This window comes from Ursus americanus, chromosome 14 (genome assembly GCF_024610735.1).
Source record: "Ursus americanus isolate L20-20 chromosome 14, mUrsAme1.1.p, whole genome shotgun sequence".
Taxonomy (NCBI): domain Eukaryota; kingdom Metazoa; phylum Chordata; class Mammalia; order Carnivora; family Ursidae; genus Ursus; species Ursus americanus.
The window spans coordinates 62050520-62067521 of NC_142140.1; the positions used below are offsets into that span (position 1 = coordinate 62050520).

At 56.0% G+C, this 17002-nt stretch overlaps 2 protein-coding genes across 2 annotated transcripts; one reads left to right on the plus strand and one right to left on the minus strand.

Annotated features, from left to right (window-relative positions):
- Window positions 1-6234: 6234 nt before the first annotated feature.
- ZMYND15 (zinc finger MYND-type containing 15) lies at window positions 6235-12286 on the minus strand. The gene is made up of 13 exons (XM_087867520.1): window positions 11698-12286; window positions 11124-11358; window positions 10880-11035; window positions 10491-10651; window positions 9823-9975; window positions 9417-9497; window positions 9151-9267; window positions 8964-9052; window positions 8778-8876; window positions 8516-8669; window positions 8376-8434; window positions 7939-8099; window positions 6235-7670 (listed from the first exon to the last, which is right to left on the minus strand). Exons 1-13 carry the CDS (start codon window positions 12284-12286, stop codon window positions 7499-7501), a joined length of 2226 nt encoding a protein of 741 aa, XP_087723646.1. The 3' UTR covers window positions 6235-7498.
- Window positions 12287-12769: 483 nt separating this feature from the next.
- Window positions 12770-16996, plus strand: CXCL16 (C-X-C motif chemokine ligand 16). The gene is made up of 5 exons (XM_045797435.2): window positions 12770-13559; window positions 13840-13978; window positions 14224-14306; window positions 15832-16251; window positions 16697-16996. Exons 1-5 carry the CDS (start codon window positions 13493-13495, stop codon window positions 16741-16743), a joined length of 756 nt encoding a protein of 251 aa, XP_045653391.2. The 5' UTR covers window positions 12770-13492; the 3' UTR covers window positions 16744-16996.
- Window positions 16997-17002: the final 6 nt, after the last annotated feature.

The window sequence follows — 17002 nt, forward strand, 5'->3', positions numbered from 1 at the left end:
GTTCGAGGCAGGGTCGGGGGGGAGGGTAGGAGATCGTCCCTCGGGGATAAGGCCAGGGGAGGACGGATGCCCTGGCCAGCGTGGACAGGGCGAGAAGGCCTGCTATCCCGGTGAAAGATGGGGGTTCGTTTTACTTGCTGAGTCTGTCTCGGGCTTGGTCTCTCCGGCACGTTGCTGTAATAACGGCAATGCTCGTATCTGCTGACTCCTTGCTGTGCTGTCGACACTTCTCAGCCCTGACATGTACTGCCCCCCTTATCCTCACGACTGTCCCCCTTTGGCAAGTGGGGAACCCTGCACAGGGATCGCGAAGCGAGGAAGCAGGGAGCCTGGATTTGAACTCAGGCATCTGACCCCTACCTAAGCCTTGTCTTTATTTTTTTTTAATCTTAAGAAGGTATTTTGTTCTCTCTCTTTCTCTCTCTCTCTCTCTTTTTTCTTTTTTTAATGTTAAGTGCTACACCCAGTGTGGGGCTCGAACTCACGACGCCAAGGTCAAGAGTCACAGAGTCCTCTGACGGAGCCGGACAGCTGCCCCTAAGAAGGTATTTTATTTAACCTAATATATCCCAAATTGCTGTCATTTCAACATGTAATCAACATAAAATGTTATCAATAAGATATTTTACGTTATTTTCGCCATACTAAGTCTTCAAAATCCAGTTTGCGTCTGAAGTCAGACTTGCCACATTTTTCGTGCTCTGTGGCCGCACGTGGCAAGAGGCGCTGCACTCTCTCTAAGGCTTGGCTCTCGTCGCATTGCATTCCACGTCCCGCTGTGGTGGCGAGGCGGGCAGTGCCCGATGGGGGAGGTGAGCTTTCCACCCAGCTCACCCATCCATCTCCGGGAGCCCCCCGTAAATCCCTCCACGTATTTCAAAGAAAAATTGGCAAAAGGGTTGGTGATTCTTTGCATGGCCAGTCATGGAGGAGAAAAGGGCTCTCATAGGTAAGCCATTCTCTCTGCTCTGGGAGGCTGTGTGGTTTTTCCAAGAAGCAGTTTGGGGTGGTGGTTCAAGGCACATATTCAAGAGCTGGGTTGCCTGATATGTTTCCAGGTTACCCTGCTTGACTGTGGTTAAGTGACGACCTCCCCATGCCTCAGTCTCCTCATCTGTAAAATGGGGGATACTAATAGCACCTACCGGTTTGTGCCGAGGATTACATTTATTCATATACGTAAATTAGGTGCTGAGAACACACTCGGACACGAGTAAGCCCTTTGTGCATATTTGCGCTTTCCACTTTCCGCGCCAGCCCAAGGGAGCGTGCTTGCAGAAGAGATTCTCCGGGGTTCTGGGGCTGAATCTGCCTGCGTTCAAACCAGGTCTGTCTAAATCCAGGACTCATGGCCTACCTCCAGCAACTGATTGGACAACTAGACAAGTCTTACACTCCCAGGGTCCACTTTCTCCCCAGCACAGAGGGGAAGGATATCTTCTTAAAATTCCTTTGTAAATGCCAAGTGACGGTTCTCTCCTGGGCACAGTGCAAGGGCATAGTTCTAAAGAAGACAGACCAGTCTCCCCTTTCATGAAATTTACTTTTCTGAGTGTCTTGGAGGAAGAGGCATAATAAATGTAAATAAATAGGGGCGCCTGGTGGCACAGCGGTTAAGCGTCTGCCTTCGGCTCAGGGCGTGATCCCGGCGTTATGGGGTCGAGCCCCACATCAGGCTCCTCCGCTATGAGCCTGCTTCTTCCTCTCCCACTCCCCCTGCTTGTGTTCCCTCTCTCGCTGGCTGTCTCTATCTCTGTCAAATAAATAAATAAAATCTTTAAAAAAAAGTAAATAAATAAATAATAAGGCAACTGGGATAAGTGCTCAGGGAAAATGGAGGTGTGACACGATGGAGAGGGATGGGGATAAAAAAGCCTCATCTCGTTCTAAACTCTAACGGTACTGAACTGCTTGTAGTTTTTCCAAACACCTTACTTACTTTTGCCCCAGGGCCTTTGCACATGCTATCACCATCTTTTCCCTTCTTTACCTGGCCGACTCCTACTTGTCCTTCAGGTCACTGCTTAGATGTCCTTTCTTCCAGGAAGCTCTCCCTGATACCCCAAGGCTGTCTTAAGTGCCTCCTCTGTGTCTCTAAGAGTCTGAAACTTTTCATCCTCACACCAATCACACTGTACGAGAACTTCCCGGTGACTTCTCCGTGCCTTCCAGGCCTCCCTCCAAGCCCGTGACTCTCAGATGTTTTGACCGTGGTCTCCAGTAAAGACTACATTTCATGTCATGATGCAGCACACACGCACATACGAGCACGTATGGTAGATGAAAGTGAACGAAATGTCTCATGAAATAATCTCCGCTCTCACGACATGGGATACCCCTAATAGTTGCATTCTATTCTATTTCATTTAAAAAAAAAAAAAAGAACGCTGTTTGAGGCTGACTTTGATTTTATGACTCACACAAAATCTCATAAATGTGCATTTTGAAAATCTTTTTTCTTTTAAAAGATTTTATTCGTTTATTTGACAGAGAGAGAGCACAAGCAGGGGGAGCGGCAGGCGGAGGGAGAAGCAGAATCCCCGCGGAGCAGGGGGCCCGATGCGGGGCTCGATCCCAGGACCCCGGGACCATGACCTGAGTTGAAGACAGACGCTTCACCGACTGAGCCCCCCAGGCGCCCCGAACATCTTCTTTTTCAAGTTTACTTATTTATTTAAGTAATCTCTATGCCCAGCCTGGGGGCCTCACGCTCACAGCCCTGAGCTCAAGAGTCGTGTGCTCTTCCGACTGACCCAGCCGGGCGCCCCTGCGTTTTGAAAATCTTGCCCTGGGCGGCTCAGTCAGTGAAGCATCTCCCTCAATCTCAGGTCATGATCTGGGGGGTCCTGGGATCGAGTCCTGCATCAGACTCCCTGCTCAGCGGGGAGTCTGCTTCTCCCTCTGCACTTCCCCCTGCTTGTGCTCTTTCTCTCTCTCTCAAATAAATAAGATAAAATCTTTAAAAATAGAGAGAGAGAGAGAGAGAGAAAAGAAAATCTTGCCCTAGCCAGAGGTCAGAGTACTTTTTCTACGAAGAGCCTGTTAGCGGATATTTTAGGCTCTGCAGGGCCATATGGTTTCTGTCACAAGTTCACTATTCAAAACCCTGCTGTTTGTATCACGAAAGTAGCCCCAGACAATACGTAAATAAATAGCTGTGGGCTCTATTTCTATATAAATTTATGGACACTGCAATTTGAATTTCATATAATTTTCACATCACAAAATCTTCTTTCAGTTTCTTAGCTTGACGCTCATTGGAAAGCAGGCGGCGGGCTGGGCTGGGCTGGAGGCCGCGTCTTACCGACCCCTGCCGCAGACCGTAAGCTTTACGGAGGCAGGGACCCCCGTCTGTCTGTTTTCCCCCCTCACCTCTCCAAGTACCACACGAAGCCTTGCTTGCCTTCACTCAATATTCAGTGAATGAATTATTAAAGGCAGCAATTTGTAAATTAAACGTTTTTATTACACAAGCACTGCGAGCTCATAAGCAGGCAAATCCTCAGTCATCCTGCCTCTTCGAGATAACCATGTCCTTTCCTACTTTTTATGCAGTAGATGCCAGGAATTCAGGGAAAGGTTATTTTCTGGCCAAGGCAGTGGTAAAAAAGTTCTATTTCCCCTCAGTTCACCAGGGACCTGGGCTTCCCTTTTATGGTCATAGGAGATGTACAGGGCGCTCGGAGGGCTTTGTAGGGGGGCATCTACCCTTATCAGGGAGTCAGGGAAGTTCTCCTTTCCTAAGGAAGTGATGTTTAGGCTGAGACGACATCTGTTGAGCAAGAAAATGGGGAAGTTCCACGATGAGAGGGCTTGGTGTCTATTTAGAGGCGTCTGGCTAGAGGGTAGAGAGGGGGTGGAAAGTGGCATGAGATCGGCCTGCGGAGGTGGGCACAGACCACAGTAGAAGGGTCTTCCCATCTAGATCTGATTACCAGCTTACAGGAGCTAAGCAAGAGAAAAGGAAATTAAACACACACACCCCCTCCCCCAAAAAACATCCCAAAGAAGCCATCAGCCAGATCCAGAATGAGGAAGATTCTACAGAACCAAGATTCTGTTTCTCATCGAATCAGTGGCACGGAAACCAAAAAGAAAGAAAAGGGAGGGAATTCCTTAAAGAACAGAAGAGACCGAAGGGACTCAGGAGCCAAAGCCACGTGTGGGCCTTGTTTATTTCTTGGAACAAAACAGGTGTAAAAGGCATCTTTGCGATAATCAAAGAAATTTGAATGTGAACTGGGTGTTGTACGATATTAAAGAGTGATTGCCATTTTTGTTGGGCACGGTGGTTACTTTTGTTACAAGCCCCTGTTAATTATAGATGCACGTAAGTGAGATAACAGGTGTCTGGGCTGTGTTCTCTCACGCTCCGGAAAGAAGCTGGAGGGATCTTGTGATAGAATAATATGCATCTGGTCTTTGTCCCAGTTCCTGGCACGGTGCTTCTCAAAATCGTGGAGTATTCTGAGTAATAGGGGAGAGAGGAGGGTTTTATGTTATTCATACTGAGGCCCCCCACATTGACAGCCCTCTCGGGGACCAGAGCATACTTGCTCACTCCATGGCCATCTCTGAGACTAGTGGCCGAAGCTTAGACTGACCAAAATCTGAGCTCCGTCTAGCACCAAAGCCCAAACCAGAACTCTTCTTAAATCTCATTTTAGCCATCACAGATAATCACCCAGGGATGGCGTGTTTCCCTTTTTTCTTATTAGCTTGCATTTCCGTAGGCAGTGGGGGAACAAGCTCCCTGGGAGTTGGGTCCAATTCTAAATTCCACTGGTCACTTTACCTTGGGTAACAGAGTGCGGTGCTGCTGCTGTCCCCAGCGCGAGCGGTCACGTGGCCACCCAGGAAGGTAAGGCTCCTCATCCCCTACCGTTCCTCCTTGCTCTTCCCAGACCACAGCTTTCTGTGGGCCCAGGCCAGTGTAGCCCACTTCTGACACTATGATTAGCTCTTTTTACTACTGGCATTCTGACACCAAAGCTCTGTGTGTGTGTGTGTGTGTGTGTGTGTGTGTGTGTGTGTGTGTGGTTTTTCCCCCCACGCCAACCAATTCTCCACCTGCCCAGGTAACGGCGTGTGGGGCGGGAAATTGCTTGGCCAGCGGTGCTTTGCCGCTGGGGAGTTCTACTCTCTGGTCAAATCTCCTACTAAGTACCCAGAGTGAGCTTAACCCCCCAAGGCCGTCCCCACTTCAGATGCCAGGCCCAAGTCCCGGGCCTTCTGTACTTCTGACCAACTGATTACAAATGAGGGTTCCCGTGACCCCCTCCGCAGGTCCGGTAATTTACTAAAACGGCTCATGGAACTCAGGACCACAGTTTCCTGTTACTGATTGATTACAAAGGACACAGCTCAGGGACAGGCACTGGAGGAAATGCACAGTGCAAGGGGTGGGCGGTAGGGTGGGCTGGAGCCCCCCCTGCCCTCCCCAGCTGCACGACCCTCAGAGCCTAACTCAGAGCTCTCTGAACCCCATCGGTGAGAGGGTTTTTATGGAGGCTCTATTATGTAGGCATGATTGATGAAATCCTGGTGATTAACTCAGTCTCCAGCCCCCTTGCCACTCCCTGGCGGTTGAAAAGTGGGGTGAAAATTCCAGCACTCTACTCACACTATTCCTAGCAACTGGCCCCCACCTGAAGTTAAATAGGGGTCCCCCTAGGGTCACCTCATTAGCATAAACTCAGATGTGGTTGGAAGGGCTTGTGATGAATAACCCAAGACACTCTCCTATCACCCTTTTCACTCAGGAGATTCCAAGTGTTTCAGGAGCTCTTGTGCCGGGAACCTGGACAGACCAAATATATACATGTGTCTCATTGTATCACAGATTCCCGAGAAGTGATAATAAAATGAGAAAAACGTTGATAATTGTTGAAGTTGAGTGACGGGTACATAGAGATTCGTGATGCTGTCTCTGGGCTTTTGTGTGTATTTGGAAACTTAGACGCTAAAATATTCATAATAAAAGAGAAAGATAGGGGTGCCTGGGTGGCTCAGTCAGTTGGGCGTCCGCCTTTGGCTCAGGTCATGACCCCAGGGGGCTGGGATCGAGTCCTGCATCCAGCTCCCTGCTCCGAGGGGAGCCTGCTTCTCCCTCTCCCTCTGCCTGACACTCTGCCTACTATGCTCTCTCTCTGTCAAATAAATAAATCTTAAAAAAAAATAGAAGAGAATGACAGAAAGGGATAGAAGAACCTATAAGCCATACTAAGGAGTCTGTACTTTGATTTTTAACTTTGTACTTTGAAAGAGTTTTCGAGTTACAGTGAGTTAGAGTATTCCCGTAGACCCTTCACCCAGCTTCTTCTAATGGTCCATCTTATACCCATAGCGTGTTTTTATCAAACCGAAGAAAGTAACATCGACAGAATACCACTAGCTGAACTCTACAGATTTTATTTGGATTCCTCCCGTTTTTCGACTCCTTTTTCTGCCCCAGGGTCCAATCCAGGAGACCACATCATAGTTAGATGTCATGTGTCCGTTCTCCCTTCCAGTCTGTCTGTTTCTTGGTCTTTTCTTGCCTTCCGTGACTTTGACACTTTGGAAGGAGAGCCCCCAGGTTTTGCAGACTGTCCCACAGTATGGATTTGTCTGATGTTCTCTCACGGTCAGAGGTTATGGATTTTGGGGAAGAGTACGAAGGTGATGTGCCTTTCTCATTGCAACATGTCAGGGAGCACATGATGTCAATGGGACTTACGTTCATTAACCTTCATCACTTCATTAAGGTGGCGTCTGCCAAGTTTCTCCGCCACTCTTCCCTTTCTATACTTCCTGAGTCACTGAACCCAGCCCACACTCAGGAGATTTTAAGAGTGGAGGAAAGTCGCTGGAGGGATTGAAGCAGGGAAGTAATGCTGTTCAAGGAATTCTCTGCCTGACACCCTGAGTGGGCAGCGACAGTAGACATGAACGGATTCGAGTGATGTTCGCAGTGTGACTCAGCACGAGCTGGTTCTTCATGGCGTGTGAGGAAGGAGAGAGGGTGGAGACAAAACAAGGATGGCCCACGGCTGGGTGCCTGGGGCCCTTTCGCTCCCCTAAACCAAGGTCTGTGTGCCCCTAGGAGCTCGTGCGCCTCCCCTGCCCGCTAGTGAGAAACCCCTCTCTGGTTCTGGATCTCGTCTTGCCTGGGGGCAGGTCCCTGAGGGTTACTGGGGCCGAGGCTGACTTACACACATACATCGGGGGTTTGGTATCACCAAGGAGGGTCGGAGTCGGAGCTGCAGGGAAGACGGGACAGCCGTCGAGGGGCTGCAAGAAGCTAGAGGAAAGTGAGTCAGCCCGAAATCCTTTTCTCCCCTCCACGTTTAATGACCCGGTTATGGGTGTGTAACCAGAGGTTCCGACTCAGTGGTTTCAAACAAGTACTTTAATTTACCTCTGCGAGCGCAGCCAACCGGCCTCCCCGGGCCGAGCGCGTTTTGGTTCTCCCTCCGGGGGCGTTCTGGGGGAGGGCTGGGCGGCCACACCTGAGCCCTCACCTGCGCCGGCGGGCCCCCCGCCCGGGTTTCTTCTCCCCTCGGCGCCTGCGGGCGGGGGCGGGCGGCGCGGCGGGGGTCGGGACCGGGGGCGCGGGCCCGGGCGCCGGTCGGGAACCGCTCCCCTGCGGGGGCTTGTAGACCAGGTGGAAGATGAAGGCGTTGCAGTACCTGAGGGGGCGTGGCGCCGTCAGGGGCGGGGCTTCCGCGGGGCGGGGCGGGGCGGGGCGGGACGGGATGGGACGGGACGGGACGGGACGGGACGGGACGGGACTGCCGGGGCCGAGCACGCTCCTGGGGATGGGCCAGCGGGCGGGGTCCCCGGAGCTGGATCCAGCCCGCGGCGTGTGCGCGGGGTCTAGGCCCGCAGGGGCGGGGGTAGCGGGGGCGTGGGGGTCCCCGGAGGGCGAAGGACCCTGCGGGGGTCGCGAACCCTTACCAGGGCATGCAGTTGTCGGCGGCTCGCAGGCGAAAGGGGGAGCGGAAGGGGTTGGGCCGCGGGGGGCTCGTGCCCCCTCCCGTGGCCACCGCCATGGTCTGGTCGTCCATCACACAGCCGTACTCGCTGCTCTCGGTGAAGAAGGCCGGGACTCGGAGGGACTGCGGTGGGCGCGGGCCTCTGACTCCCGGAGCAGCGCCTCCGCCCAGCCCCTCCCCAGGCGCCAGGGGCTCAGACGGGGGTGGAAACCGGGGACCCAGACAGACCGGGAGGGGGAGAGGCACGAGGCAGGCACACAGACAGACAGACAGGGTCAGGAGGGCCCTGGGCGCGCCCCGGGTCTGGGGCAGAGGGTGGGAAGAAGAGGCTTTCGGAGGAGGAGGAGGGTGGGGGTGTGGCAGGAGGGGGGAGCAGGTCCCTTTTGGCCCATCCCCCACCTGTAGCCGGGGCAGCGAGCTCAGCCAAGTGTCCTTGAGACCGAAGCCAGAGTTAAATCCTGCAGACCGAGGGAGAGTGGGCGGGAGCTGTCGCCCACGGCCTTCTCCCAGGTCCCCACAATCCTACCCCAGGCTCTTACCGATAACCAGGTCAGGTTTGGGCCCCTGCAGCAGGTGGTAGGGCCGTGCAGACACCTTGATCTGCAGGTCTCTGCGGCCCCCCTTCTCCTTAGTGCTGGAGCTGAGCCGCGCGGATACCCCGGAACCAGGACGGACAGACACTTCTGGTCCATCCTGGGGAGGCAGAAGCGGAGTGGAGAAACCACTGGAAGTTAGGGCACTGGGAAGCACGTTAGACAAGGGGAGAGCAGGAGGTAGGAGCGCAGCCCCCCCAGCCCTCACCCTCTGCAGGGTAAAATGCTGCTGGTCACTGTCGGGGGGCAGGCCGTCACCCACAAACTGCAGTTCCAGGGCCACGTGAGGGAGCAAGACCAAGAGCTCCTGAAGGACGGAGAGGACAGATCAGGGTCCCACCCCACAGCCAGCTCCACACCCAAATGCCCAACCTCCAGTCCTGGAGGGACTTACCCAAAACACCATGACCAGGTCAAACTCCTTCCCGGCTTCCACCACGTGGATTTTCAGTGACTGCTTGTTCTGGATGTTGAGCTCAGGGACTGGGTGAGAAGCTAGCCGCTTAAGAAGATGGTCTCCCTTCCTCTTGTCCCCCTCCAGCTCCCTGCCGCCCTCGGCCCTGAGGCTCTGCTCTCCTTACAGGACTGGGGCACCAGGTGGGTGATGACATAATACACAGTCAACGGGTAGGTGAGAAGCACGGCCATGGGGGAGTCCAAGCTGAGGCCCCTCCACGTGTAGTAATCCTGCCATGAGCCTGGGGAGAGCAGGTTACTGGGGTCCCTGGCCCCGGCCTGGACCCCAGCCCCTTCCGGTCTAATAGCCCCCTTCTTCTCAGCCATTCAGACTGCTGGCCCTCCAGTCTCTGTCCCTACCTCTAGCTCCCTCGGGGCCCCTCCAGCTCACCAAAGAGGGCCCTGGGTGGATCTGGGGGCACAGGAGGCATCACGGCGGGCCCATCCCCCTGGAGAAGCTGGTAGGGATCTCCTGAAAGGATGGAAGGAAGAAGAGGATCCTGGGGTCAGGGAGACCCCCACCCGGTGCATCCCCCTCTTGCTTCTAAAGGAGCTGTATTCCCTAGAGCTGCAGCAAGGGAAATGGGAGGTTGCCTGTGGATGGGGCTTCTGGATGGGGTGGGCAGGGGTGAGTACCTTGAGGATTTGGGAAAGGCCTGAAGTGGCCGTGGTGGTTGGTGGTGGCGATGGAGTTGGGTGTGTATTTGAAGGCATTATCTAGGACCGGGACAACTGTTTTCTCCCCCGTCCTTCCCTCTAGGCTGAGGGGCCCATGCCTGAGGAGAGGCCCCACGAACCACTGAGAAGAAGGCTGAGGGCTGGCGTGCTGCCCCTGGGGTGCCTGGGGGTGCCAGGGCCTGGAATCAGCATGCTGAGCTGGGTCCAGTAGCCGCGAGTGAGGCCCCGTGAGGCCAGAAAGGCCTCCTTGTTGAAGGTTTCACTGGTCACCTCTGGAGAGGGAGGAGGGGAGGGTTTCAGGGCCTGGTGGCTAGGACCCCAGACTATTGCTCTTCTCAGTTTCTCTCAAGGCCCCTGGGTCTGAATTTGGTTCTAGGCCTACAGAGAACGACCGTCTCCGACTGTCTACAGTGTAACAGGCACCGAGCTCGCAGAATCCTTGTCACAGTTCCCTGGGTTTTAGCGTTTGTGAATATACTCATTTTACAGACAGATGAGGAAATTGAGGCTCTAAACATTCACGTGATTTGTTTATGGTCCCCAGTTACTGGCGGCCCTGGGCAGCAAGTGCCTGCACCCGTTCCCGAATCCCCGGCGCTCTCTCAGGGACGCAGGCTCGCACTCCTCCGCTCCAGTGCCTGTCTCAGCCCCAGGGCTCTAGCCCCCGGCCCTGAATCCCCAGCGTCCGGGCCTTACTCTTCAAACGCTTCCCCTTCCCTGTACCCAGGCGCCCAGCCCCAGTTCCAAACCCGCGTCTCAGTGCTGATGCCCTGTCGCCTTGGGGTACCTGCAGCGTAGGTAAAAGGCAGAGTCGCCAGCTCCCCGGCCCGCTCCATGAAGCCTGCAAGCCTTGGGCACCAAAACCGGTGGCTCACGTCATCTGGGCATCGCCGCCAGTCGGCCCGGAGACAAGTCTCTCCACAGTACAAGACAGCGCTGCACTGGGGGCTGGGGTCACAGGGGGTAGCGGGCACCCGGCGTTCATCCCTCTAGCTCCTTGGTTTGCTGTTTGCCTACAGCTGCCCATATATCGTTTTCTGTATACTCTGCTCCTAACACCTTGCTTTTTCCCTCCTTTGATTCCCCGGACCCTCACTCTGTCTGCTGCCCCCCCCCCACTGCTTGCCTGAGTGCTGGGGGTCTCCCTCCCTCTCCTCCATCTTCCAGGCCACTCACCAAGGTGTCAGCTTCACCTCAAAGCTATGCCTATGACAGACGTGGCAGGTTCGAGCCCGGAGGGAGGCAAACGTGAAGCCTGGCCGGGGACCCCATGTCCGCATTGGGGTCTTGGCTAACTTCACTCCCAGCCTCGGGACCAGACTCTCCAAATCTCTGAATGGGGATGGAGACTGTCAGGCTGGAGGGCTCAGGAGTCCAGATCCCTCAGTCTCCCCCAACCTCAGATACCAGATTTCTTTACCGATGCAGCTGGGCATCTCCCACGGTGAGCTGTCGGGGCTTTCGAGGGTCTCCGGAGCCCATCGGACAGGCCATGCTGTGGCAGAGGAGCGCATAGGCCCGAGGAGCCAGGTTCTCGGTCCCTGAGCCCTTGCCGGCACTCTCCTGGGTTCCATCCATTAGCAGGTCAATGCCCAAGATGGTGCCGTGTTCATCGGTCACCAGTAAGAGGCAGGAAAGGTGCAGGGGGGTAGCCTCTAGGGAAGAAGGGAAAAGTCAGGGGCGGGGAGCAGCAAAGATGGTCAGGGTCCGGGGTATGAACAGCATGCCTACAGGGGCTTACGCGGGTCAACTAAGTGAACAGAGGGGACCAGGTAGAGAGGGTATGCCTCCTCGGAAGGGGCCACCTGCTGCACAATGCCGGGGGGTCTGCGGCCATGCAGAGTGTGGGCCTGCTGTTGGAACTTCCCAGTGGGTCAGTGAAAACACCTTTTCGGGCCAGATTGGCCTGCAGGCCACCAGATGGTGACTCCTGAATGGGCTGCCTGGTAGAGGAGGTCTTCCAAAGGGCAGAATGCCCAGCCTGGGGTTCTTACCGCTTCTCCGCCCCTTCCTCCTCTCAGGGCCCGGTTCGTCCTCCGCCTTGTCCTCTCGGCAGCCACCCTCACCGCCTCCTGCCTCCTGCTCGGCCTCCTCTGTCTCCCCTGGAGGGTTTGCTTCCTGGGGGGACTCCCTGCTGGTGGGGGCTGGCTCGCCATCGTCCTCTGGGTCTACCTTCTCCATGCCGGCACCCTCCTCCTCTCCATTCTTTTCCTCCTCCTCCTCCTCCTCTTCCTCCTCCATTTCCTCCCCTTCCTCCAGGCTGACGAAGCTGACATAGGGGCTTAGGTCTCGCAGGTGGAGTGGGGGCTCATCTCCCAGGAACCGGGCAGCCCCCAGGCCTGGTCCAGGGCCTGGCTCTGCCCCTTGCCCCAGGCTGATACCCACGCTTCGGTTGGGCAAAACATGGAGCACCCAAAGGGCAGGGTCCTGGGGCAGCCTTCTGATCTGAGCCTCCAGCTGGCGCCAGCGGCCCTCCAGGCTGGCCCCTACAGCCCCACGCTCCGCGGCAAACTTTCGGAACCAGCCAAACAGGAGGGCAGCGAAATCAAGGAACTCATCTCGGTATCCAGACACAAACTCCATGTCTTCAGGGGCACAGGGTCTGGGCCCAGACTGAGCAGAGGAAGGGATGTATGGTGAGGGAGAGGATAGGGATGGATTTGGGCCGGGGTCACAACATGGGGTGGGTGGGTTTGAGGGTCACTTACGGCGGGACCTCTGGACGAGTGTTAGCAGCTGAGACAAATTTTCAGGGCTAAGGGTGGGAGTTCGGGGTGAGAACGGGGGTGGGGGGACTAGGCTTGGAAGCGGGTGAGCAGGGTTTAAGATGAGTAGTCAGGAGTGAGATGGTATTTGGGGCTCACAATCTGCGGCTCAACCCTTCAAAAGTAGGGTTTGAATTGTAAATAGATTTGAAGGGCCAATCCTACGGGGAGGGGACTGGTGAGGAGGGATTACTGTGGATCCGTCCGTAGGGTGTGGAAGAGCGACCCGGAGCCCAGCCGCAGCGTCCCCTCGGCTTGGATCTGCTCGGCGGGGAGCCCCCGCGGACCCAGCCCCTCCCGGCCGCTCCACTACTCCGGTACCTGCAGCCGCCACCACTTTTCGAAGGTAAATACCTCGGGGCTGGGGGGCGGCCGTGACGTCAGGGCGGCCGGAGCCCGCGGCCCGGGTGGCCACGCCCCGTGCGTCCGAGGCGCGCGCGGAGGGGGCCGGGCCGGCTCTCCGGCCCCTCGCGGACTTCCCCGGGGACATCACCCGGCATGTGACCGAGTCCTGGCGCGCCGGCGCCGGTCGGGGAAGCGAAAGCGCCGTGGGGGTGGAAGGAGCAGTGTGGCCGCGCCTCCAAGTCCTCTGGCCTAGGGGCCCGACCTGGGGCCGCCGGGGTGGCGGCCCGGAGCCGGGCTGAGTCAGTCGGTCCGCCGCCCGCGCCGCGCGCCCCGCCGAGCACCGCGCTCGCGTTTCGCTTTGCGCGCACCTTCCCGGCCGTCCCCTCTCTGCGCGGTCCGCGGCAGACGCGGGGCGCGGGGGCGCGGGGGCGCAGAGCCCCGCCTCCCGGGCTTTCCCCGCGGCGGCGGGCGGGCGGACGGCGGCCGCGCTCGGGCCCGCAGTACCGACCGCGCTGTCGGTTCGGACGGTGCGAGCGCCGGAGGAGAGCGCCGCCAGCTCGCGCCGCACCCCCCCCACCCCGGCCGGGACTCGGCGCCGACGACCGCGGCTGCCCGGCATTCCCGCGGGCCCGGGACGAAGCCGCTGGACGCCGCGCCCCGGTCCCGCCTGGCCCCCGAGATGAGCCAGTTCCGGGGCGCCTGGTTCCTCACGCTCTTCGTCCTGCTGGTGCTGCTGCCTCCGCCAGGTTCGTCTGGGGCCGGGCTGGCTCCCAGGTCCCCGAGTCCGCGGACGGGATGGAGGCAGGGGGCGCCGAGGGTCGCGGGGTTACGTTGAGTAAGTGGCGAGCCGGGGTCCCCAGGCAGCCCGGGCAGGAGACAGGCTGGGGGACACCCGGGTCCCGGCCGTGCTAAGGACGTGTTTGGGGTGTGATGTGTGCGTTGGGCGCGGCGTTCAGATCCGGGATCTAGGGAAGAGGCGCAGTAACAGCGGGGGAGCCCCCGTGCTGACCACCTGTGCCCCCTCAGGCCATGGCAACGAGGGCAGCGTCATCGGCAGTTGTTACTGCCACACGGCGATTCGTTCCGGCTCCCCTACAACGGCGGAGTTCCTGGCACATCTCCGAAAACACCTGAGAGCCTACGATCGCTGTAATTCCTACATCAGGTAATCTCACCGAGCGCTGGGAGGGCGGCGCCTCTGGGGGCCTCCAGGACCCTCGCGGCTCCGTCTGGAAATATTGGGGGGACCTAGCCCCCTCCCAGGATTCCGTTCTCCATACCTTGCTTTCCCTCTCCCACCAACCTGGGAATTTCCCAGTCTGGGCAGAAAGGGCTCACTGGCAGTTGGCAGTGACTTCACATCTTTGGAATGAGGAAGGAAAGAGCTGAGACCACGGTCTTCTTCCCTAGGTTCCAGCTACACTCCCGGAGTGTGTGTGGGGGCACCAAAGATTCCTGGGTTCAACAGTTGATGAGCTGCTTTGATCGCAAAGGTACGGGCTTCTCCCCTCCTCCAGGGCAGCGGTCTCCCCCTTACAATCGTCTTCGCCTCGCTGCCTCCCCATGACACCTGGAGTTCTTCTTGTAGCTGGTGCCAGCCAAAGCCCCCTTTAGGCCCTGTTCACCCAATGTCACTCGCCATCACTGTGGTGATTTTTGCCAGTTCCTCCTGTGCTCTAATTTACTTAGTATTTTTTCTGGAAACCAAGGCACTACTTTTGTTTTCCAGTATTGTACCATGGAAATGTAAAGACTTACAGAAAAGTTGAAACAATTGTTCAGTGAACATCATAGGCTCACTACCTAGATTCTACATTATTTGGCTTTTATATATTTGTATTTTATGTCTTTTCCGTGGTAGGTACAAAATACAGCAAATGTAATTTATATTTTACAAAATCAAGTTTTACAGCATGTTAACTATATTTGCTTTAGTGCACGCCCATCTGTCTATCCTATCCGTCATCAATCCACACGATTGTTTTTAAAAGATTTTGAGGGGCGCCTGAGTGGCTCAGTCGTTAAGCGTCTTGGGATCGAGCCCCACATCGGGCTCCTCCACTGGGAGCCTGCTTCTTCTTCTGCCTGTGTTCCTTTTCTCTCTGGCTGTCTCTCTGTCAAATAAATAACTAAAATCTTAAAAAAAGAAATAAAATAAAAGATATTGAGAGAGGAAAAAGCGGATGAGCAGGGGGAGGGGCAGAGTCCCCGCTGAGCAGCTTCGGGGCTAAGTCCCAGGATCCTGGGATCAGGACCTGAGCTGAAGGCAGACGCTTCACCCACTGAGCCACCCCGGCGCCCCCACCTTATTGTTTCATGCATTTCCAAGTTAGCTGCAGGCATGACCGGACTTCATCGCCAGACATTTCAGCATGTGCACTACTGAGTTCAATTCTTTATTGTTGCTGTTTCTCTTTTGAGGTAAAACTTAAAGTAAGACGAACAAATTCTTATGCGTACACACGCCACTTCTGACAAACGCAACCAGCAGCTTGTCCTAAGCAGTAACACCTGTGAAGTCACAGCGCTGACGCACGGGCTCTGTTTTTTCTCCTAAAATAAATACCCAACCCGTTCTGACGTGTGGCAGCGGAAGTTGTCTTGCGTGGCTCCCGGGGCGCGCAGACTGCTCTGTGGGCTGGAGACCTACATGCGGGCTCGCACTTAAGCCTCCTAGTGCCTGGGGCCCTTGGTAGGAAAATTCTCCCTGCACCTGGTCTACAGCTGGAAGAAAGGCGTCCCAGGGAGGTCACGGGCCAAGGTCACGCAGCGACTCTGGCAGAGCCAGGCCTCCCACGGAGGTCTCCCTGTTCGGAAGGCATGCCCTTCCCAGTGCTTCCCTGTTGTGGTCTGCTCACTTCCTTCTCCACCCCCCTCTCCCCTCCGCCTCTGCCTTCCTCTCCAGGCCTTCAGCTGTTACCTCGACGTTCAGCTTGATCCACTATCTCCCCTCTGCTCAAACTGGTTCTTCACCTGGTCCCCTCATCTCATGGCCCTGATTCCTTCTTGCCTCTCCAGAATGTGGATACGCTAAGTCTGGGAGTGTGACCCCCCAGAAGCATTTACGTCCTCCCAGCACCCAGGTTCCTGAGCCCACACAGAGGGCACCTTTAGACATGGGCTCCCCTGCTCAGACGTACCTGCCACCTGCCTCGCAGTCTACCGTGCAGCCCACGCTTCCAGCAGGAGCTCCATCCTTGGACAAAAAGCTCACCCACGCCAATGAAATCGCTGCATCCACTGAGGGCCATGGTCTGGGGGCTGGGCCTGAGGCTGGGGAGAGGCAGAAGCAGCTGGAAGAAAAAGTGGGGCCTTCGGCTGGGACCTCAGCCATGGTGCCAGTGCTGTCCCTCCTGACCATCGTCTTCCTTCTCACCATCGTCCTCCTGTACGTGCTGTGCAAGAGGAGGAGGGAGCAGTTACTGCAGCACTCTCCAGGTGAGCTGGACCTCTGGGCCCCTCTCCCAGAGACTCAGAGCCTCCTTGGCAGGGATCCTGCCCCCAGTAGCTCCTATGTGGCTGGAAGCCTGCCCCAGACAGATATGAAGGCTGTCTGCACCGTGGACCACAGGCCGTGAGAGGAGTCAGCTAGAGACGTTAACAGAATAGGGAGCGAGGGAGGGAAGCCATCACAGGCCCAGGGACCCGTACTTGACCTTCAAAGCCAGGCAGGGCTTGGAGCAACATAAGCTAGGGCAGGCTAGGGGGAGAGGAACCTGTGGAGGAAGGTGGGGGCCATTCATTTAATTCATAAATCTTTACTGAGCGCTTACTCTGTACTAGGTTGCATGGTTGATGTTTTGGGGTCTAATTCCCCAGCTCAAGCTATTCCCCCCTTTCCTTAATGTTAGAGCTGATACCTTAATTTCCTTGTCTTCTCCAGATTTGCAGCTTCATTACACACCCATGGCATCGGACTCCAACGCCTGAGCTAACAGTGGAAACCGTGAGGGTAGACACCGTGATTTATTCAGCTCCCTATGCCTTTAATTAATGCATTAGGATAATCCCTGGCACATAACAGGCACTCCATTGCTATCTGACGTTTAATATACAAATACCCAGCCACTGCCCTCTCGTAGACTCTATCTGGGTTTTTTTCCTGTGCTATAATGTAAAATCTATCTTTCACTGTAATACCTTAAACAAATTATGTGTTTAATTACTAAAGATTATTTTTATACTTATT